The 24473-nt window shown below is 30.9% G+C and overlaps 3 protein-coding genes across 4 annotated transcripts; all 3 read right to left on the bottom strand.

Moving 5' to 3' along the window:
• Positions 1-2047: 2047 nt before the first annotated feature.
• On the bottom strand, positions 2048-4959 carry LOC128184651 (uncharacterized). Of its 2 annotated transcripts, none has more exons than XM_052854213.1 (6): positions 4792-4959; positions 4363-4421; positions 3803-3934; positions 3463-3594; positions 3062-3165; positions 2048-2183 (listed from the first exon to the last, which is right to left on the bottom strand). In XM_052854213.1, exons 1-5 carry the CDS (start codon positions 4829-4831, stop codon positions 3127-3129), a joined length of 402 nt encoding a protein of 133 aa, XP_052710173.1. In that variant the 5' UTR covers positions 4832-4959; the 3' UTR covers positions 2048-2183; positions 3062-3126. The 2 variants fall into 2 exon arrangements, with proteins under 2 accessions (XP_052710173.1, XP_052710172.1); XM_052854212.1 differs by having other exon boundaries at positions 2049-2183; positions 3070-3165; positions 4792-4957.
• Positions 4960-7347: 2388 nt separating this feature from the next.
• Positions 7348-10288, bottom strand: LOC128185858 (N-acetylglucosamine-1-phosphodiester alpha-N-acetylglucosaminidase-like). The gene is made up of 4 exons (XM_052855530.1): positions 10147-10288; positions 9938-9993; positions 9451-9582; positions 7348-8253 (listed from the first exon to the last, which is right to left on the bottom strand). Exons 1-4 carry the CDS (start codon positions 10230-10232, stop codon positions 8027-8029), a joined length of 501 nt encoding a protein of 166 aa, XP_052711490.1. The 5' UTR covers positions 10233-10288; the 3' UTR covers positions 7348-8026.
• A 3900-nt stretch (positions 10289-14188) lies between these two features.
• On the bottom strand, positions 14189-22079 carry LOC128186088 (multiple epidermal growth factor-like domains protein 10). The gene is made up of 7 exons (XM_052855815.1): positions 21906-22079; positions 20513-20568; positions 18527-18658; positions 18208-18339; positions 15698-15739; positions 15109-15174; positions 14189-14899 (listed from the first exon to the last, which is right to left on the bottom strand). Exons 1-7 carry the CDS (start codon positions 21983-21985, stop codon positions 14727-14729), a joined length of 681 nt encoding a protein of 226 aa, XP_052711775.1. The 5' UTR covers positions 21986-22079; the 3' UTR covers positions 14189-14726.
• Between the last annotated feature and the right edge of the window lie 2394 nt (positions 22080-24473).

Genomic DNA, 24473 nt, shown 5'->3' on the forward strand with positions numbered 1-24473 from the left:
TAAGTTCTCAATTGAATCATTTGATTATTATCATTGCATTGTTAATAAAATTTAAAAAATCCCGTGATTTTTCAACTTTTTGGAAGGATTTTATTATCGTTAATTAAACTATAGGTGCAAACATACTAACGCTTACAATCAAATCGATGGGCATCATAGTACTGTAAGTTGTTATGTTGCATAGAACAAAGTGACCTATGAGTAATTCACAATACATATATTATAAATGCATTACATTATGGTAAACTGAAGCTTCAAAACAAAATAGAAGAATATCTTGCATGTACTACAAAAAGCATTGGCCTGGGGAATTGGTGGGACTTTATGATACAATGTAAGTAAGTAAGTAAGTAAGTAAGTACGTACAAACAATACATTTTTATCCATTATTTTCTAAATAACCATTTGTCAGCCGCATGGTTGAGTAAAATCGAAAAATAAACAAGCGAACACGTAGTCAAGACAAAACTATGAACAAAATCCTCACGTTACTAAACAGAACTCTTTCATACAATCTCTCATTCATACTCATACACGCTTGATTGGTAACGTGAGCCAAATAGAAATATACTAATACTTCATACCCGAAAAAGTTTTTGGAAAAATGTCCTTAAAATTGCATGGATCTCACTTGTTGAAAACAATTTTGAATTATTTTTCTTTAACTGTAAATCAGTGTGACAATTACTCACTTTTGTCGTGTGGTGCTGATACATGTTGAATTATTCAGGAGAAAAATAACCATGCAAACCCTTTATGATAAACAATTAATTTGTACTTCTTAAATGAAAAGAAAATCTAAGGGATATTTTATTTTTATTCTGAAACACTGAACATAATTTTACTAAATTTGATCATTAACTCATATACCATGTAATAAAAACAAGCAAATTACATGAACGTTAGAACAGTTTTTCATTGTTGCTGTAACAGACTGTAATTTTAAAAAACCAAATAATTGAAAAAAAGGTTTCAAATCAATTGTAAGGCAAAAGTGAAATCAAAACAGTTAACGCTGGTTTTAAAATCAGCTGGGTTTTTTTTTATTTGACTGCATTTGTCAATAAACATTTTTTTTTTTATAATGGATCTTTTTAAAAGTAAATTACCGCCTAAATTCTTTCTCACATTTGCAAGATCTGGTCATAATAACGCTGCGTGTATGTCTCAAGGTATATTCGTTCAACTTCCTCGCACAATTAAATATTGAACTTGAATATTGAATAATATGAAATATTTTAGAAATCAGTAGTATAGGCGCTAAAACAAAGTTTATGATAAGTGTACAATATTCCTAATTAGTATGACGCAGAGCTGACATTTTTATGATTTTAAAACTGCCTGTCTTCCTTGACTAAAGTCCCCCTTCCATGTTTATGAGAAACAAGCCTGATCACATCTCTTTCTGAGAGGAGACAAACGTGTGTTTCATGTTATCAAACTATTTTGGTGTGAAAATAAGATTCAGTAAATTGTACAAAGATATTTTTTCAGACCACTTTTTTTACATCAACATACACCGTGAATAAATTGACAAACGTGTTTATCCTGTAAATATCTTATGCACAGTTCCCTCGACTAGGTTTAAAGTTAATTTCAGTTAAAAAAGGAAAATTGCATTAAAAATAAAAAATTTCCGCGTTGTTTACGAATGTTAAGGAACATATTTCTAACCTCATGCAAGGAGTTTTAATTGCATTAATTATTTAAATACACCACTTCGTTGCTAATTATTGGAGATATGCCTAAATGTATTACCAACATTACATCATAGAACATAGCAAATGGGGTTTGAGTTCATGCATATCTTAATATATAATCATTGAATATACAGAATGAAGTTATTAACATTGATTTAAAGCAATGAGCTGTGGTATAATTAGCATATCTCAATTCCTAAATACATATTAATTCTTTTCATTTAACTATCATGGTATCTTACATGAAGAATTTTTTGAGATTGCATTAAAACGTCAGTCTTTATTTTCAATGGCTGAAAAAAAAACATTGCTTGTCTAGTCTTCATTTCCGATAGTAACTTATAACTACATTTTTCTTCTTGTTTAAAACAATGATTATTAACAAGAAGATAAAAAAAATGCTTCCGATAATGCAAATGCTAACAAGCATGGCTTTATGTGATGCGTTCATTTTTGACCACGTGGATTTGTTGTTTAGAAGTCCTGCAAGAAGAGAAAGAAATCAATGTTTTTTTGTAAAGGATGTCTGATTTCAGACAGATAGAAAGATAGATAGATAGATAGATAGATAGATAGATAGATAGATAGATAGATAGATAGATAGATAGATAGATAGATAGATAGATATACTGGTAACTCTTGATAGCTCGAAGTCCATGGGACCGAGGAAAAAGTTCAAGGTTTTAAGAGTTCGAGTGTTTAAGAGTTTGGAATTTTCCGGGTTGACCTACGGGTTTTAAAATTAATCTTACCGGATGTTATTATAAAGCCAATTATTTAGTGCTAACATTACGCACGTGCTTAAAGAACGTTTTCGTTTCCCTTAAATATACAGAACTGGATGTTTTTAAAACTAAATACAAACAACTATTGAATAAATTCATATCTATTATTTATTTTATGCATCATATTCAGACCAGATTGCTCAGAACTACTGTACTGAGAGACGATCGACATGTCATACATGTATATGTGATCACTATGTATCACCTATTGTTCCCTTTGTATGGGTCCTTCACCAGCTCTACAAAGTTGTTCAGCAATAATCATTTTAATGACAATAATGCTGATCAGCATGATGTTTACGGTTTAATGATTCTAAAATTTGTCCATGGATCAATATTATCTTTTCGTCTATATTAATGTTCATTTTTATTGCGTTTCAAAATTATCGAAGGATCAAGGGTTTCGAGAGATCAAGAGTTTGAGAGATTGAGTAAATTCGCTAAGTTATATAGGGAAAAGAATCGGGACCCTAGACGCACTTCGAGCGATCAAGAACTTCGATCGATCGATGTTCGAGCCATCGAGAGTTACCTGTAGATAGATAGATGGAGAAATATCGATAGATTGATACGTACATACATACCTTTCTTTGAAGTTTTATGTTCATAAGAAACATACATTATATTTATTCCTGACGTGTTCAGTGGAAGTTCTGTCGTCCAATACATCTCATTTTTGACTAAATAGCAAAAATTAAGAGTTGAATACAACGTAGAATGACAAACATAAACTTTTTAAATTATACAATCGATTCATATTTGTAAGAACGATTCAACGATTGTTTTAGACGAGGGTATTCATAATTAACTTTCATATATTGCAAAGAAAAAAAAAGTTATCGAAATAATTTATAATTTTCACTTGATTTGTTTCAAATACTGTTCTTTGCCGTTTAGATGAGAATATTCAACATGAACATGACTATAAATATATAATCGAGCTATAAATAAATAATCGAGCTAGTTCATAAAAATACTTGAAGTTGCACAGCCAGTGATTGAATCACAATGTTGCCGGTCACACGAACAATTAAATCGGCAGCCTGCACCGTATGATGGGAACTGACATGTCGAATTACAACTAGGTCCAAAATATCCCTTCGGACATGCTAAATAAACCAGAGTAATAATGTTAACACTGAATAATAGTTATAATAAGAATAAAAATATCTTTGATTTTTTTATCGATAGGATTATGTTTTTTTAATAATCGTGGTATATGAACTATACATCATTATTTGATTTATTATTTTTTTTTGTATCCCAATTTTTTAGTTCAATATAAGTCACTTTACAAACACTTAATATAAGCATTACTTTTCTGTTCACACCCCGTGATATGATTACAGATCTCCTCATCACACAGACATTCTGACTGACAGTTTTGTCCATAGTTAGGATATCGGCATGCAAAGATGCAACTCTGTCCAAAATACCCTGATAAACACCCTAATATAGAAAAAAAATTCAAAATAATAAAATTGTAAAGAAATCATCTAACATGTTTTTAGTTTTACTTTTTTCCATTTTATATCGTATTATTTAAATGACATCTTCACTAGTTTTCAATAATTTTACATAGTAACAGAATAACATTCTCGGAAAAGAACCGTTGAATGGGTGTCAAGCATCCATGAGATGTACTGTCATGATTTTCCAACAGTGACAATGATTAAAACATTCAGTGAAGGAAGTTGATATTGGTGTACATAATTTTTACTTTCTAATACCACCTTAGATAAATGTCCCAAATAAATCATCTTTAAACATAAATATCTTTTTAAATTGAAAAATTTGAAATAAATTCTCAGTTCTGAGTAATGTAAAAAAAATTGTTGAGATACATGTACCTTCTCGTGTTTCATCGTAATACATACCAGTACAAACGGTTGGATTGGATTGATTCGAATGGTAACTCTTACAGCATTTTGGTGGTCTACAATATTATAAAAAAGTTTTATCATAAACACAAATAGTCGTTGATTTTGGAAATAAAGAACAACTTTTAATTGTATGTAACGTTATATCGGATTAAAGGAAGCAAAATAATTTTAATTTAATAAACGCAATGATTAAGTGCGCTGAGTGGTCGGAATATTGACAATAAGAGCAATCTTGAAGTTTTGAAAACGATTTGTTAAGCTTTAAACTTGTATTTAGCAAAGAAAATTTTAATATCTTTTAACTTTTAAATTTGAAGCTTTCCTTCATTTTCATACAGGCCTCTTCTTCGGGAGATTTATTCATTATAAAAATTGACAAGGCTATCGAACCCTCTAACAAAAATAACAAACCACAATACTTACGGTAGGCATGTACTACTCGTATTGTACCCTTCATTGACATAGATGTTGGCAAAGAAAATAAAGACAAATACAGTCAACATTTTCCATAGAAAAAAGTCCATTTCATTTGAAACTGCTTACACCATATTTTAGACACTGTCAGAAAATGTTTCCTTATGCTAGAGGAAGCAAATGCAAAATCGAAATTTGTTCTAAATTTGAAATTAACTTGGAGCTGTGTGATATCTCTAAAGTGTCAGGCACCATTTTAAGTGCAAATCAAGAGTAAATTAGTAATTAACGCTTTTGATCAGCAGAAATATGGAAATAAATGTTTCAAATTAATTTTTATCAGATACGCTGAATGAGAAGTGTTCATGTCTTTTTCATACTGATATGAATATCAAACCTAATCACATTCACTTACGTTTAAGTATTTTCGATAACGTATTCAATCTATGGATACAGATTTGTTTACACACCAGGACAAAGTCGTATATTTTTTTTATTTGTGGTTAAAAAAAAAACAAAACAATTATTAAGTTTATATGAAATCTTCCAACAATTTATCACGGAAATAATTGTCAGGATTTTCTCAAAAGATTACATTGCCTGTTAAAGGGTATATGTTGATAAAATTGCAGTTTTCACTTTTGATAAATGTTTCCCTTTGTTTGATTCTGTAATTATAAAAATAACATTGAAGGCTACAATTTATGTACAAAATGACGTAAAAAACCCAATGACATTCCGTTGAAACAAAATTGGCACAAGGAAAAAGACTAATATGGAAATACAGCCATTTAATCACAGTATCATTTTTAAACAGAAAACACAAATCTGAAAGACAATTTCGCAGCACTTATTATTTTATATCATTAAAATAAAATATGCTTATAAAAGATAAAAGATAATAATCGCTCAAAAAACTTAAAATTACTTAAATCTATAGTTAAAATTATTAATTTGTCTAATTAAGAAATTTTGGTAGCAGTGAAATAATGAAGTATCAAAAGGATTCGCTTATTTAATAAATTGACCCTTTGATAATGGTGTGTATATATATATATATATATATATATATATATATATATATATATATATATATATATATATATATATATATATATATATATATATATATATATATATATATATATATATATATATATTTCTGGCATTGGGTAATGCTAAATGCAATGGTAATGTAATGCATTGCAATGCATTACATGTATTCAAAGTAATGGTAGTAATGTGTAATGCCACAAATTTTATGGTAATGTAATGCATTACTTTCCAAAATCTAGTGTAATTCTGTATTACCTGGCATTACTTTTGCATTGCTATGCTTATTTATGGATGCTCATTAAAAAAAATGTGATGAATAAATGAATAACTGAAATTGCAGTTGATTAAGATTATTTTAAAGAAAACACCCAAATCCCCTTCCTTTGAGTATGTTACAATAGAATAGTGGAAAGACATACACCCATAAAAAACATGAATGCACTGTCCATCCATGATGAAATCAAAATCACTTCCAATATTGTAACACATTTGAAAATTATCTCTCTCTCTCTCTCTCTCTCTCTCTCTCTCTCTCTTGTATATTAAGAATATTAGTTTGAACTGCTAGAAAATAAAAGATACACATGTATTTTTTCATTATTCCACTTAATATATCCTAAGATAAAGATTGCCAAACAATCTTTCAGTCCCAGCTTCAACTGCTCCCGTAGAACGTTTATTTAATATAGCTTGGAAGATTTTCAAACCTGACAAGATGCATTTGAAAGATGGACCCTTTGAAATTTTAATGATCACAAAGTGCAAGAGCAATCTTTTGTCTTAAAGTGTCCTCAGTATAAGGAAATTCGATTGAAATATATTAAGAAATATTACTGTAAAAATCCCTCTGTTCATAAATTAATACAATTAAATATCAACATTTTTATAGATATGTGTGTGATCTGGGGGAAATATCTATATTTAGTTTAAATTTAAGTACCGCAACGTTATACCATAATTGTTTATTGTTATGCATGTACTTCTGTGTCTCTAGTTCATACCTGATATTGTACAATGCCAAATGTCTATAAGTATCAATTAACTTATATGATAAGTTGTTCATAATGCCATAATTATGATTATATATTGAACACATAAAGAATGAATCTTGAACAACGTATAAGTCATGAAATTTGAATCTGAAAATGAACATGAACCTGTAAATAAGTTAAATTGTGTTTCATGTTTGAAACACTTGCAAAAACTCTTTATTTAGCTTTACTTTTTAAAATATATTTTTTACTTTACACAAAGTAATGGTAATGCATTACTTTACTCAATTAATGGTAATGTAATGCATTACTTCAAGAAAATAAAGTAATAGTAATGGTAATTTAATGCCCACATTCATGAAGTAATGGTAATGTAATAAATTACTGTACAATGTAATTCGCCCAAAGCCATATATATATATATATATATATGGGAAACGTGATGTTAAGGTTTTTTATGAAGGTCGTAAAGCATCGTGAAAACTCTGTTCATGACAAACGCATTATTTATAGGTTTTTTTATATATATTAACTTAAGGGTGTGAATTTTTTTATAGCAATGGTGTTGGCAATACAATATTTCCGCTTATTTCTCGTGTTTTATCAGCATTATTTTTTCGTATTCATAAAAGCCATATTTCCGCTTATTTTTCGTGTTTTATTAGCATTATTTTGTCTTATTCATAAAATAGAGTCATTGTTTTAACTTATTTATTTGAACAATTATAACATGAAAGGAACTTTTTCAAGCCAAAGAAGTATGCAATGATCATAATTTGATTTTATTTGAGTAATTTAACTCAAACATAATACGGAAATAATGCAATAGCAATGGATATAATTATCCACAGCTAAGTTACACTTGAAACTACATGTCTTAGAAAAGAAAAGTCTTTCTAAACCATGTTTATTTATTAAAATAACAGTAACCATATCTACGTAACAAAGCACTTCAATTGTTTGTAACATTTAAATTGTTTGCGCAATATTTTATATGATACATTGATTTTACATTTGTGTTGAAAAAAGACTATGTACATAAAAAACACGTTCTACCAGTGTGATAATTGATATGCATAGATGTCAATATGTTAGTCCTTTTCTTGTACATTTTATTTGTATGATTTTATTGTATATTAACACACGTGATAGTGTATAAACATGTAGTGAATAATCAATTTATTAGTGTTAAACGGTTATACGTTAGATGAAAGTAACCGAGTATCAGACATTTTGTTGGTATTTTGCTCTCGAAATTGGAGAGAGTACGTTAAATATGTAGACTGCATAGACTTGACTTTGAAATAAAATCCAATGATGAGAATAAAAACACCCATCAATATACAGACACTGATGGTCATCATTCTGCTGTTAGATCGGTCAGTCATGTGTGGATTCTTTGTCGTACAATTGTGCAGCTCACCTGAAAAAGTATTCATCCGTAAATATTGTTGTATTAGAAATGAACGTATACAATTCTGTATGCACGAACACAATAGATTAGAGCAAACGTTTTTAAATTTATTTGTGAGAGCACAATCTGGTTATAACATGATTTTTAATGTTTCAGACCACAATTTGATCAATATTTAATGCTATTTTCTAATTAAACGGTAACAATTATAAACAAAAATTTTAATTCAATGATTAAATGAATGATTAAGAAAGTATCTGTGGGTTCTTTGTCTTTTGGTATACATTATGAAGTATAGAAAAAAGTTGAACATTTACGCATTATTGTAAGTTGTGCTGAAACAGTGTGTACATACCTTAAAACTTTTTAATCTTTTAGACACAATAGAACTGACCTTTACATAACGTTCAGAGGGGCACTTATGTGGCGAATTTACAAAGTTTTATGAATATATGCTTACAGATTTGTTTAACTTATTATAAGCGTTAGCTTAAAAAACGTTCAGTCGACACCTTAAATCATTATGATCGATATTTTTCCTAAGTCAATTGCATTTTATTAGATTCGACACAAAATAGTATTGTAAGGTACAGGCACATAGTTAAATCATGCTACTCCATTTCCTCCGTCATAATTTTTAACGTAAAGGTATAAAAATTATAAAGGATCTGTCATGTCATCTGTGTTATTGAGCGGGTAAGTGGGGTTTTTTCCTATCAAACGACCTAACAATGAAATATTTTATTATCGAGTAATAAATACTAAACTCTCGATTTAGCAAATCCATTTACCAGGTCCTAGTCAACTGGCCAAGACAGAGAGACGGACGGACGGACGGGTGGTCGGACGGACATTTGTAATGAACTGAATTTATTTGACCGAAAGTATTGTTGCTGTTTAACATTCGGCTGTGTATATTTTTAGCGTACATGTATTTAGCGGAGAATGGCTTTTCGTGAATAGAGTAAGTCACTACATGGCATGCTAATATGTATGCTTGTACGTATGTATGAATTATGTATGCATGAATATCAGAACATTTACAAATAAGCATATTCAACTTTACACTAATATACTGAAAAATTAAACATCTCTACCAAAATTGCACGTGTGTAATTCATTATTTTCACAGTAAGACAGTAAATGTATCATTCAATGATCAGGAATGATTATAACTAGAAATTAATGCATTATCATGAACATTACTTAATTGTCTGCATCCCGTTATATGATCACATTGTAGTTCAACACAGTCACAAAATGACTGACAATCATCGCCGTAGTTCGGATATCGACATGCGTAGCTGCAGTTAGGTCCTTGATATCCTGACAAACACTCTAGTTAACACAAGTTCAAATATCTGTGTTGCATTTCGTAAACAGAAGACATCTAATTACATATAATCTCAATCTTATTGTAATTTTGTCAATAATTTTGTACTTGCTATTGAATATGAACACGAATAGATATTTTTTAAACTGAAAATACAATTATTTCAATAAAACTTCAAATAATTTTTAACTTCATCGGAATGCTTCATAATGATTGTATTATCTGGTAAAACAAAAACAAAAACGAGTTTATGAATTATTCTCAATATTAATTATTATCAAAATTCATGATGTTCACAGTTAAATACAGTAAACTGGTTTTGTATCTCATATTACTTCACTTTTTTTTAAAATTACTTACTAGAACAAAGATTGTGCTTTAAGTCATTTTGGTATCGTGGACAGCACACAGGAGGTCTAAAGAACAGGTGCATGTTAACTTCATATCAAGTTCATTCCTTATAAACACATATATGGATACTAAAACTACCACAAATGTTTATGATAATTCTTTTTAATTTTTGTTCATTTGCAGTTATATGCAAAATATCTAAATATAGTTAATCTTACGTGCCACATGTCAAAACATCCCCGACAGACATACACAAATGTACCTGTGAAATAAGTATGTGCACAATCAACAGACAATGATTCATTGTTCACACTTTTACTCTTGAATACAGAATTTAACTAACTTTAATTAATGCTTAATTGATATTGAATTTAATTTATGCACTTGGAAGGAAACTCTCTATACAAATGAATAAGGAAATATATTAAACTAAAATAGATTGTAGGATTTCAAATATTTCCTGCAAATATGTAGCAATAATGCAGTTAGGTTTAATGAAGATTCAATATGAATGTTCGTAAAGCGTTAAGTAGTTTGTACTTAAATGTTTCTCGGTTACTAAATGAATTTAGTAGTTTTTATTATGTGCCTATGAATCAGATAACAGATGTTAATATTCAAGTTAGGGATATTTGGCTTGATAATGTTTAGGATTAGTACTACTACATGCATTCAAATTAGATTTTTAAGATATTACGTGACGAATAACTGCTGCTCAGACAAACGTTCTGTTTTATATTTTTTTCTCTGATCCTTTTTTTTAACTTTCATATTGTAGTGAGTTAAAACATTAATCAACAAATTTTTCGAATTGATTTTCTATGTGTTTACTAACACCCAATTTATAGAAGTCAATGAAGAAACGTAAAAAACAACATTGATAGTTTAGTATACAGATCTTTCTGTGCCGGTTCAAGGGAAGGATATGATTTAGAATCACATCTTTTAACTATAGCGGAATCAGAATTTAGTAAAAAAAAAAAAAAAAAGAGAGAGAGAAAAAAGAAAAAAAAAAACCTTTTTCAAATCCAGTTGCCAGCAAGTGGTAACCTAAGTGTATAATATGCCGTGCTTATAATATCAAATTCTAAATACAGCATGTTGTTCGATACAGCAGGAGTAACAGAATGTTCAGCAATGTTGTGATCATTTTGAACATTTCATGTCACTCCGTGTCACCTTTTTGCCATCAAATGACGTTTTAACCTCGGCTCCCTTTGATCATACGTTGATACATGTACGTAAATTTGAGTATTGTATCTGCAATAACAAAAATTACCATGTTTAGCGTTCAATCGCATTTAGGAGAATACGTAAATTGATTTTAAGTAAAAAAATATTTTTTTATCTTTTGAGGCCACAGATTATATAAAAACAAAACGAAGGGATTTTTTTCTTTATTGATTCAATTTTATACGCTTTATGTTTAATTTTTTCGTTTTTTATTTGTTTTTGCATTTATCATGTAACAATACGCCCTTGTTAACATTTTGTTTCAATTTACTAGTAGGTGTTAATTTTTCGATGAATATTGTAATTGCATTTATCACCATATTGTGATAAATGCTTTTAATTCCTGTGGAGGCGAGACATTGTTCAATTTAAACGTCCCTGAGACTATGATCTTGGCATAAACGCATTGTTTCATACGACTAAGCCTCTAATAAATACTGATTTATCAGACGACAGTTACAAGACAGAAGGGCAGCTTGAAAAAGTTCAGAGCGTTAAGAAATTAAAATCGTTCGCCATCAAGTCTAATGCCTCCTAAAAGCACAAGAAAGGCAACCAAAACGTGCGGGGGAACCCGGCGAAACGAATTAGAACGCCGAGCCGGAGAATTATCGAGGCTACATCGGCTGCGAGCGAGACCAGTGATGAACCATTCGCTCCTGCATCAAACAGCGGAGGGGAGACGCTCAGCGTAAGCCTGATCATGAATCATCTACCGTCAGCACCACAGGTCTTTCCACAGCCGTCATAGGATCGCAAAAGCCCCAGTGGACAGTCTCGTCCTCAGGGTCAGTTACTTACGGACCAAAGTCTGCAGCACAGTGTGGGCACCGCAGCCACAGGTTCAACCATTAGTTTTAGTCCTGATGTATTGTCTGTTCAAAATCTGCATTTAATCAGTCAAGTGTTGGCTCTGTCGTGGAGAATCAATGTATTTGGGGTCTCATTACTGGGGAACAGATCCAGGTTAGTCTGCCCGCCGCTGAGATGAGCATTGGTAACCCCAAAGGAAGTCACGTGCCGGTAGCCATCCGCGAAAAGATATGGGCTGGGGCCTACATTGACTTACCATTATTGTTAAAACAGGGCCGTGACTTACGGACAGACCCTCACATTACAGGGAAACTCGTGATTAATAGACATCGATTGATCAGACGACAGTTACAAGGCAGACGGGCAGCTTGAAAAATTTCACCCACTCACCCTTTCCATTACACACTAATTAGGGACAGATACTTGCTGTGTACCTTGGCAATCTGCGTCGACACATGTGGACTGGACTTGAGCACACCTGTTTGGATAAATACTGACAGGGCCTGATAGCACCCTGTGGTGCATAAAATTAAAAAGAACCGGTTTAAAGAATCTTTAATCCACCTCCGGTTGCAGACAATATGGGTTTTACAGAATATAAGATGCTGGTTGGTTTTTTCCGGTATCTTGATTATTTTTATCAAATAATTGCAAGTAGGTAAATATCCTTCGAATAAAGCATAAAAACATGACCAGTCATCAAAAGTGGATTCGAAGTCAAACTTTCAGTGGCAAGTGCCATCGCAGGGATACAAATGACATACATTTTCTGAGGTTTACCTTTTTAATTGTGAGTTGCTATATGTTTGAAGCTTATTGTTCTTTCTACCCAACTCTTAGTGTCTTTCATGAATACAATACAAATTAATATTTATATAATAAAAATGGAAAAGATCGAATATTGCATTTTTTGACATGCCATATTACATCATTGTTTAAGTTATATTTATAAAGGTTCATAAACCTTTGTATATAGCAAATATTCTATAAATTACACTAAGGTAAGACTGAGTTTTGATTTGAATAGGTTAATTGTGATTTCAGAGATATTTCATATTTCAGAGATAGAAGTTTTATAAAAGTTGCCAAAAAGAGTTAAAGAATGAAAAATATCCAAAGACACTTCAGATTAAATGGGCATTAAATGAAATACATATGAAAATACAAAAATCACAATTTATCATTTTACATCCTTATTTTTTTTTACCTTAAAGTTTGTTTTAAAAACCGTTTTCTTCTACCTACATGTATGTTCAACCATCAAGTCGCCAGTCATGGTTTCACTCTAAGAAACTACTTGTATTTGGTGACAGTTGATAAAAAATACCCTTAAAATATATCTTAAAAGGAAGACGGGGGGGGGGGGGGCAGGGGATGAGGCAGATCTGAATAAAGTAATCTCTTGTGTTCATCACTAAACATGTTTAATGAGAAGGAAATTATCTATGGCTAATTGTTAAAAAAGCCTGTTCCTACAATAAAATTAACTACGAGTCAGTCACTGCCTTGTTTTGTAGTTTGATACAAATGTTGTATTTACAATTGCGTATTGCGTAGTACTTTGCTTATTCGAATATATTTTTAAAAACAAGTGATTTCAAGATGTGACAACTTGTACTGTCAATAGCATGAGCCATTATGTTAAAAGCAGGGTTATTCATTACAAACGTTATTTCCACTACATTCAATATTCTACTTTATAAAAATCGAAATCATTTACATTTAGAACAAATCAGCTGTTATATAAATGTAATAATGATAGTGTCGATCTTATTTTGGTTTATGTCTTGTTCCGAAAATTTATTTCTCTCAAAAGACATAAACAATAATTCTTGTGTTTAATTTGACAGAATCGAAGCATACTTCTTAGAGCTCAATGGTTCAGTTGCAATGGCACATGTATATTACAGAAAAACTTTATCCAATTCATAGTTACGAATATCTAGAACTTGAATCAATGTGTGTAGGTTGAATGTATAAAGAAATAGGATTGATACCTTAAATTAAAGATAGGATTAAGAGATTACAAAGGGCAGAGGAAAATTATGTTTAAAATTTGCCTCATTGATTAAGTCATGGTTGTTAAACGTATACACTATCAAAAATACATCTAAGATCAACGTTAACGCAAGTGACAAGGAACGAAAGACATAATAAGATGATGATCATAAGTAGCAGTATTCACACAGATTCTGAATCATTATCTAATTTTATTTATTTAAGGTTTACAAACAATAAAGCGCTACTAAAAGGTTCTTTTTACAGTTTAAAACATATCAAAACAAACATGCAGATGTATAACATAAGGATAAACAGTTATTATTCATGAGTTTTGATATCAGAAAAAAATGAAAACACTGGCCAATGCATATGCATTTGTCTGTAAAAATTAGCAAAAATATCCACAATTGGTTTCCAAGACACAACGAAGTAAGAACTCATTAAAATAAACAGTAAACATTTTTATTTAAATTCAATTTCAAAACTTTCAACTCATTAAAGAAAAAATGACAATAACAAACTGTCAACCATCTCAAAAATCCATAAAACGAAATACAAATTCAAAGCAGAGCAACACGGACCTCTAAAAATAAAGAGGTAGGATCAGGTGTCATGAAGGAGTGAGCATCCTCTGGTGACCGGCCACACCCGTCGTGTGCGGTTTGTTGTAATCGGAGGAAAAAACCCCGGAAAAGTCCGTAGACAATTAGGTGATTAATTATGGTCAAACAATTAGTATGAAAAACGTCAGTCAGCATCGGACCCAGTGGAATGTTTCTTGCTGTGTTGTGTTAAGTTTATGATATATCCACATAATCAGTAGGAAGGCAACTATTAAAACGCAGAGGCTGGTCACCATTGTTTTGAGTTCAGATGATATTAGCGTATCATATGGACGCATTGTTGAACAGTTAAGCGGCACACCTAAAGCAAAAATCGGACACTTTGTTAATACTATATTTTAAAAAGAGAAGAAAAAAAATCTGCAAAGTGAATGAAGTTTTCGCGTTACTCTACTCACATGACAGTTTCACATCAGTGTTTAAATCAATCACATATTTAATTTTCTCTGCAATTTACACTATTGTCAAGATAGCAAAACTTCGTAAAGAATAAACGTAAAGATTTGATACCTTTTTCTAAGATAATACTTGCAGATGAATCCCCTGTTATTCCCAGTGTAAGGTGTGGTCGGTCTTCTGGAAGTATGTTAATTATTACATCTGAATATAAATCTTAAAATATTTTGTAATTGTAACATACACCGATTATAAATTGAAATTTTAGAGATAAATTTCAATACAAATGTACTATCCGAAAAATTGAAACATTATTCAAGAGCAAAGGAAAATTTCAAATATCAACAGTATACGTCCAAATAAAAGAATACAATTCTTTTAGATTTTTGGTAAATTGTATCTCAAATGAGTAGCATCTTAAATATTACATTTTGCTAAACTTTTCATTGCATATCAGTGCCCAAGAGAAAAGATACTTAATAATTTTCCACCTCTATCATTACCTTTGCCAAAGGTTAAACTTTTGAGGGAATATAGAGAATTTTGGAAGCAAATAGCATAAACAAAGATCATTGAATTTTGACATGAATTCTGATTTATTTACTGAATTATGATAGTGATCAATGTTATTACAATCAAAATCATTTATGTCTAATAATGGGATGGTATTACTTTGGACCGATGTATACAGATCAATTCTTACCTTTCCCGGAATCATTTCTGACATATTTATAATCAGTGGTATCTGAAAAATATAAATTATCATAATATAATCTGATCCAAATCATTTTCAAACAAATAATTGGCAAGATTTACATAGCAATGTTTTTTCAATTTGGTTTAAGAAAATTATTCAAATCCAATTGAAAACAAGTTGCCCATGCGCAGCAATGGTCACTTTAGCAACATAAGCCATAACTCTGTTCAGATAAGCTTTCTGTAGTAATCAATTTTGGCCTCAGCCATGGCCATTATTTGTCTAATATAACAAGTTGCTTCTTAAAAAGATTTTTTTTTAAAAAAGGTTTTTCATATATGTATTCTCATGCTGATCTATTTATTCTTGCCAAAGACCAAAAGAATAAGCTCGGGGTCATTGTTTAATCAAAATGTAAATCATAATCAAATATCAAATTTTGAACCTTTTCGTGTGGCCAAGTAATGGTCTCGGAATCAATTGTTGAAATATTTAGAATCTATACATCTTATCAGACTGAATGCAAAGCTATATCACATATTGAGCTTTGCATTTCTCAAGAAAATATTTAACATCGTTTTTTCATAATAACATATACATACTTCAAACTTTATAGCACTCCTGGAGCTCCATAAAAGTCCAAGGGTCAAATTGACAATTTTAAATGTCAGAATGCTTGCATGAAATTGGCAGTCTTGATGAGGATTAGATTCATTCCCCGTTAAAAAATGAACCCAATTGTGGCTCTACCCTACAACTGGGATTCATGTGTAGAATAGACTCAGATTAAATAGCAAATTTTCTAGCTAATTTGTTATATTATTATTTTTTTTTGTAAAAAGCACTTTAAAGGAATCCTTTTCATAATTTAATGTTTAAGTTAACCCCCTCTCCTACCCCTCCCTGTAGTTGCCTCCGAGGTATCATTGTTTGAATAAACTGAAATCTATGCTACCTAAGAATACTCTGATACACGTTTCATCCTTAGTATTTCTTTTATAGAAGATTTTGAAAGTATATCTCTCTATATATTCAAATGTAAAAATTTGAACACCTCCCTTCAAAATGTCACAATATCCTACCTCTGAGGATAATGGTTTAAGTAAACTTAAATTTACACTACCTGAAGACGATTCCACAAAATTCTTTGCTGAAACGGTTCTTGAGTGAACGTTTTAAAAAAATTTCTCTATATTTTTCTTCGTAAAATTTATAACATTCCCCTTTGTGACAACCCCACCGAGGATCATGATTTAAACAAACTTGAATATACACTATCAAATGATGCTTGCATTTCTATACAAGTTACATTTGTTATGATCAGTTTGTTTTTAATCTGAAAGGCAAGTTTCTATTAATTGTTATGTAAAAATCTGATCCCCTTCTGTTGTCTTATTCTGCCCCTGCGTATCATTATTTGAACAGACTTGAATTTACACTACCCGAGGATACATATATCCATAAAAATATCAGCTTTTCTGAAATTATGGTTTCCAAAAAAAATGTTTTCTTTGAATCCAACAAATTTGCAATATTTCATCTCTCTTTGTTTTCCACAGACTTCAAAAACCTTTACCTGAGGGCCCTTTTAGCAAAGTTTTTATGAATTTGGTCAAGTGGTTTCGAAGAAAAAAGGCAAATGCAAAAGTTTACAGACGGACATGCGGCTGCTGAAAAAAAGTTGTTTTAGCATTATTTTCAATTCAGGCACAGCTTTAAAAAACCATTAATAATTTATTGTCGACAAGATGCAATAGGTGGTTGAGAACAGAGCTCAGCCACCAACCCCATCCCCGTTCCGATTAAAACTCCCAAGGTAGTTAATTGTTTTAAATAGAAATTCCTATAAAGTCATGTATACAACATGTTCTATTCTAAAAATCTAAAAATTAACGTAAAATAAACGATTTATGTAAACCATCCCCTTGCATATAAAAAGAGTAAAGGTTTGCCACTCCGATTTGTTTACATTACAACCCTTTTTTCATTTTGGGACAATAAAAGATGTATCCGCTTAATATATCCAACAAGCACACATCGCAGTAAATATGACTTTTCTATGTCTTTTAAAATAAATGAACATTTTTCTGTAAACCTACTTTATCAAGTTAAAACAGTTTTACTAGGTAACTGTGACGGAGGTCAACATCTTTCAGTGACGTTATGTACACTCATGAAGGATGAAATCCAAGGAGTCTTTGCGCGCCAATAAAATTTAATCGATTTTCTCAGATGTCATCGTAGCAAAGTGACCGACAAATGATTACTTCCGTCATAGTTTTCTAGCGGACTGAGCTTCTTTTCTTCTTTTTATATGCAGGTTGGTGTTGTTTTAAATAAATTGTTTATTTTCAATAAATTTTCAGATATTTGAAATAGAACATGTTGTGTACATGACTCTTGAGGAATTTCTACCAAGAAAGTGTCAACCACTCCTTGGTTCTAAATCGGCGCGGGGATGGGAGTGGGGAATCCTGACTTTAAGCACCTGTGCAAGAAACCAGCAAAATTATTACTTCTAATCGTGCATCCCGTTATGTGATTACAGTGTTGTTCTCCACACAAACATTCAGACTGACATTTGATGCCATAGTTCGGATGGCGACATTTTTTACTACAATATGGTCCTTGAAAGCCAGGGGGACAATCTGGAAAAAAATAAAACATATTTTCAAATGCAACTGTTCTATTTATGCTTGTATTCGGTTTTCACATTTCTATTCACAACATACAATTTCAATTTATCGGTTTGTTTAAGATGCACTATTCAATCAAAGTGGTGGTTAATTACCCAAGTGAATGTTAAAAGCTACACATAGTATGAAAAACTATTACCCTTTCTTCTGCAACCGTGAGCATAGCTGCAGTCTGTCACATCACACAAACATATTAACTGACACTCCTTGCCATATGTTGGATAGCGGCATGTATTATTGCAGATGGGTCCAAAATGTCCCGATATACACTCTAGTTACGTTTCAAATCATAAAAATATTTCACTAGAATTCCCCAAGAATAAAAACAAATATACAACTAATATATATGCGACAGGTGGTGTGAACTAGACTAGAATTAAATGATTGATTTGTTGCCTTTTAATTTATCATTATCGATGAATATCGGAAATATCAGCTCAATTATACAATGTATTTCTTGTTTTCCATTTCACTGGGTATTTATTAATCCGTTAAGCAACAACTAATTAAAATTAGGACAAACTGAAACTTTGTTGGAAACGTAACTTAACCGGAAATGCTCAAGAATTAGCTATAGATGTAAATCAGCCACACCAGAAGCAATACAAACACATGATTTTTTCCACAGCAGTACATTATATTACATAAACATTTAGTACTCTATTTCATATCTTATATTGCTATAACAAACATACCGAAAATAAAATATTTCAAATAATTTCATTCATATAATATGGACTGGTATTGAGAATCAAATATAAACAATGTATTTGTTAACATGGAATTGAATGGTTGCTACATTGAAAAAAAAGTGACGCATCACACACAGGCACTGACAGAATTGTGAGAAATAAAGATGAATTGTACATCAAACAACTATTATTATCGTTTCAACAATTCCTTTAAAATGTTTAGTTAATCAAACAAACAAAAAATCCATATATTTTTCCTCAAAATAAACAAAACTGTATCATAACATTTTGTTTAGCAGTACAATGGCTAGTGTTCTTCTAATTCAATTATTTAGTGACATTAAAAAGTTGAAGTTCTATTTGCTTTTTGCTATTCACTATTCGAATAGCGAATATAATTCTGCAGTCGGTTCGCTATTGAAATTACCGTAAATATGCTGATAAACGTAAATTCCGAATTCCCACTGAACTTCCTCTTTTAATCAAGAGAACAAGTTACCCAATTTTCTTTGAGGATCGACTGGGCTTTCCCGGGGCCCCACCCTCATCAATTATGAAGGCCCAAATATGGTATACAGGGTGTTAGACAGTCCCTTGAAAGATATCCCATTATAACTGTTTTGTCCGAAATGTCCCATCTTCGTCAGGCTAGCTTAGCCTCTTACTGGTCGTGTAAACCCATTTCCTTTTGTAGGTCGACTGGGCTTTCCAAGGACTCCATCCTCACAAATTATGAAGGCCCAAATATGGTATACAGGGTGTTAGCCAGCCCCTTGAAAGATATCCCATTATAACTGTATCATACAAAGTGTCCCATTTTCGCTAGCTAATCCTCTTACAGGTCGTGTAAACCCAATTCCTTTTGAGGGTCGACTCAGCTTTACCAGGGCCCTATCCCCACCAAATATGAAGGCCTAAATATGGGATACAGGATGTTTGCCTGCCCCTTTAAAGGTATCCCCAACACTACCGAAACCAGGCTAGCTAATCATGCCAATGTTTAGGTGAGGTCAGAAAGTGATACTTTTTACTCTGTAACTTGTTCCTTTGAATAAAAATAGAAGTTGATATGGAATTTTGATTTTTGTTTATTATCACGTTTACGGTAATTTGAATAGCAAACCGACAACAGAATTCTATTCACTATTCAAATTGAATAGCGACAAGCGAATAGAACTCCAATTTCTGAATGCCTCATTTAGTAGTACATGTATATTGAATATAAATCAACCTTCTAAGTTTTGAACTTCTAATTTCTTGAAAAAAGTAAATTTCTACATACTAACATTATTTCTTAATTATTTTTTTTTCGGTTTTTTAATCTCAAAAAATAACTGACAAATTAAAAAGAAATACAGGTTTTTTTGCATATGTTGTTACACGCAAAAATTTCATCGGATATACGATATGAATCTGATGTTTAATATACATACCGATGCAATGATTTGATTTTGCATCATTGTTGAAACGTAGGCAGCACATAGGAAGTCTAAATCAAAATAATATATATATATAGTTAGACACCCAAACACTGATTAGAATTTTAAGGCTGATTCTTTTGCCGAACAACACTTTTTATCGTTCAACATTTCCTATGATAACATTCTAAGGGACCCGCTTTAAAAAGGACCTAACATAGAATTTTTCTTAGAAGACATTGTTCGACCTTAACATTTGAGAGAGAAATCAATTGTTTAATCATCACATAATTATTCTTTATCCAAAAAGCTCTGTATGTGTGTAATTTAGGGCAAAATTGACAATTTTTTGCCATGAAAACAATTTTATGCAGAATCTGTTTTACTTTGACATTTAACAAAGAAACTTAATGTAAAAGTCATTGCATCTACAGGCAGTCATTGAGCAAAGGGAAAGAACGTTTGGTTAACAGCTGGATTTCAAAGAAATGTGCAGTGACTTTCATATTCAACATTTGATAAAATAATATTGCCGTGACCAAGCTAGTCTCAGATCACAGTAAGAATTCGTCTCATGTACTAGCAATGTTGCAGCCGCGAAGCGGATCTGCTTTGCGTCGATTTTAAGTCTATTAAAAATAATCTGCAGGTGAAAACACATTTTAATACATTACTAACCTACTAAATATAGTATAAACGTTTGAATTTGTCTTCCATTTTGTCAGAAATCGCATTTGGATTGTCTCGGATTTACATGGCGAATGTAAACAGCGAATTTTCAAACGTGTTCCTAAAATTAGCCTTGATTTCGTTGCAAAAACAGTTAATGTGGTAAAATTGGATTATAAAAGAACAACACTGGAGGAATTATATGTACAGACCAATCATAAAAAAATTAAGAATATACACAATCCGATATTTTTTATACATTTGTCACGAATCAAGCATACGGGACGAAATCTATCGATAAACCGGGTCAGTATGACATCTGTTATTTTAACGATATCGATAGACCATTTCATCTATTCAACATTCAAAAATGACTCAAGGCCACTTCACATTTCCTCCAAATAAGCACTATTTATGCAAATGATAGGCCAGATAGAGGTATAGAAATAAAATATATGTTCTCAACAAAATTTTTTGCAGTATGATTTGAACTAGACCATTGAGATCGACAGACGGACGCACAGGCTGATCACTTTTTGGCACCCTCAGTGCATCATTGCAATATGAAAAGCAAATGTTTTCAAAACAAGATTTGAAATATTAGCAAAATTTTAGACACAAAGAACAGAATAATTGAAATACATGTTGATGTAAACGTGTAATATGTACTGTCTTATGTACGGACTGATTAAAATACAAACGTACAATATGTAATGAAAATCATTAATAACAGTCTTACCTGAGACATGTCGTAGCATACGTAAATGTTCCTGCTAAACCTATGCATAAAAAATGCGTTATCCATCGCGTGTTAGGCATTGTCCATTTACGCAATAATTTGAATAAACCAGTGTACTAATGTTTTAGTACTTGTTAGTCTATTTAAACCGATCAACATGGAAGAAAAAGTTCCGTTCCTATAAACAAGGAAATACCATTTCATCAATAATACTTGGTAATATAAAACCTTTCTAAAAAGCAATTTTAACATTTTAAAGTTTGATACTAAATGTCAATATACATGCAAACATTTATCATTTAATGAAATTAATATTTTTGTTTTTAACCTTCGATAGACTTAAACGGTAGAGTGCTTGAATGGTGTACAACAGATCAAGATACTGATGAATTTCAAAAACTGCATTTGAAGAAAATTTCACTCATTAACAATACTTTAGTCTTGTAAATAATGCGTGGACTTTTGCATTTAAATACATATAATAATATTTTATCTTAAATAGCAAGCAAGTGGCTTTATGTACCTTTTGATTTGGTGAAAATATTCATACTTTTTTTCTTCACATCTACAAATAATCAAGCAGCGCACGTTTGATAAACGAGTATTCTGATAAATACAATTTTATATGTGTCGTGATGTTAATACAGTGTAGCTGTAAATTTATAATTATACACATCTTATTGCGGAAGCATGAATTAGTTCTTCCTTAATTTTAATTAAGGCAAACTGCAGCATAGAATATTACATTTTTGCAGCATATTCATGCAACAACGTAAAGATATCTTCCACGATACAAACTAGTTTCATAGCCACTTCTTTCTATTATTGGTAGACCATTTGAATTACTTTCTTTTATGAATAATGCATTTTCCGTAACAAATTCGGTTTTCAGTCTTTTAAAGATATTTAGTTCTGTTAAATTTATATGCAAAATGTTTGCAATAATCATTACAACGGATATGAATTCAGGAATTAGGTGTAATATTGACATTTCTGCTTGATAATATTGGAATATAATTTAAAAGTTTATAATACATGCACATTTACATTTTTTTCAATGTTTAGAGTTGCTAGAGATTGTTAAAGAGATTAAACATGAAACTCTACCCAACTCGTTTGTAGATTGTCAGGTCACAGGTTTTTTTTTATATTAGAGTCGGTTAATCCTTGAATTTTGTCAGTTTGCTTTATGACTGAACAAAACCTGCTTAGTAAGCGTTAAACTATACAACCAGAAATTCGATTAATTGTGTTTAGATTTTTGTTATAAAAGAAAAAAATTCTTCTTGGATTTTAAAAGCATAACAACATTATATATTTTTTATGATTTTTTTTTTGAGAAAGTAATATCATTTTTCTTTAAAATCAATAAAAAAACATCAAACTGAAGTAGTTTACCAAAATGTTTATGATTTTCTACCATTTGAGATACTGAACTGCAATATTTTGTTTTTGAAATAAGATGCTCTGAATGGCTGACAGTTACAAAACATAATCACAGTCGCAGAACATTTTATCCCCTATTATACCATACTCTTGGTTTTCATATCTTTCCACTTCTTAATGAGTTTCTTTGCTATGTTTTTGCAATAAAAAAGTATAAACACATCATTTTAGAAACAGCTTTTACTAATTATAAGCATCGTACTTATCTAAAATATGCAAAGGTAACATTTCTTTAAAAAGATATGCAGAAATTGTTTCTTATTAATAGTTGAAACATTTTTTGGCATACAACAAAAATGGATAAAATATATATAGCATATGATTAACTCTGAATAACTCATGTACATAGCCTTTTTTTTATTATTCACATTTATTCATTGTATTTTTATAAACAATTTTAAGATTAATACAGGTTTTACAATGATTTTTTCCTGTCAGTGCCCATTTATACATGTACACACATTCACATCAGTAAAGTAATATGCTCTTAGATTTACACAGGTAAATGGAAGATATAAAAGAAATCAGTTAATCGCTTACTGCTCTTAATACTAAAAAATTATAAAATATTGCACTACTAATTCTGTTCAAAAATACATTTCCAGAGCGACCACTGGTTACATGTATTGCTACACACCTTTCAATGTAAAATTTATTCATATGCTTAATTGTTTTGATTTACGTAAAATAAAATTGTACCTTTTGAAAGCTACTGTAGATTCCTTATTTTACGCGAGTACTTAATTCTGCGATTAAAATCGCGAGAATAATCAATCGTGAATGCCGATATTTTATCTTCTTTTATATAGTTTACATATGTCCAAAAATTAAAAGCGATATTTTAAAATTCGCGTGACGGGTTTCTGGCGATTATAAGCGCATATTAATTCCTCGCTTTTAATTAGGAATTTACCGTATCGAGAAGAGATTTAACGCAAATTAAGAACATGTAGATACTACGATATATCAAATCCCAATACATTTACAGTGAAACGTAAACATATGACCTTCAAAGCAAAAATTATCTTGCAGGTTGTGTAGCTATTGAGAAAGCGGAAGGAAATTCTCATGCGTTTTAGATTGTTAATATTGTTTAATTATTAAATTATGAGTGTTAGATTG

This window comes from Crassostrea angulata, chromosome 5, assembly GCF_025612915.1.
Source record: "Crassostrea angulata isolate pt1a10 chromosome 5, ASM2561291v2, whole genome shotgun sequence".
Lineage (NCBI taxonomy): Eukaryota > Metazoa > Mollusca > Bivalvia > Ostreida > Ostreidae > Magallana > Magallana angulata.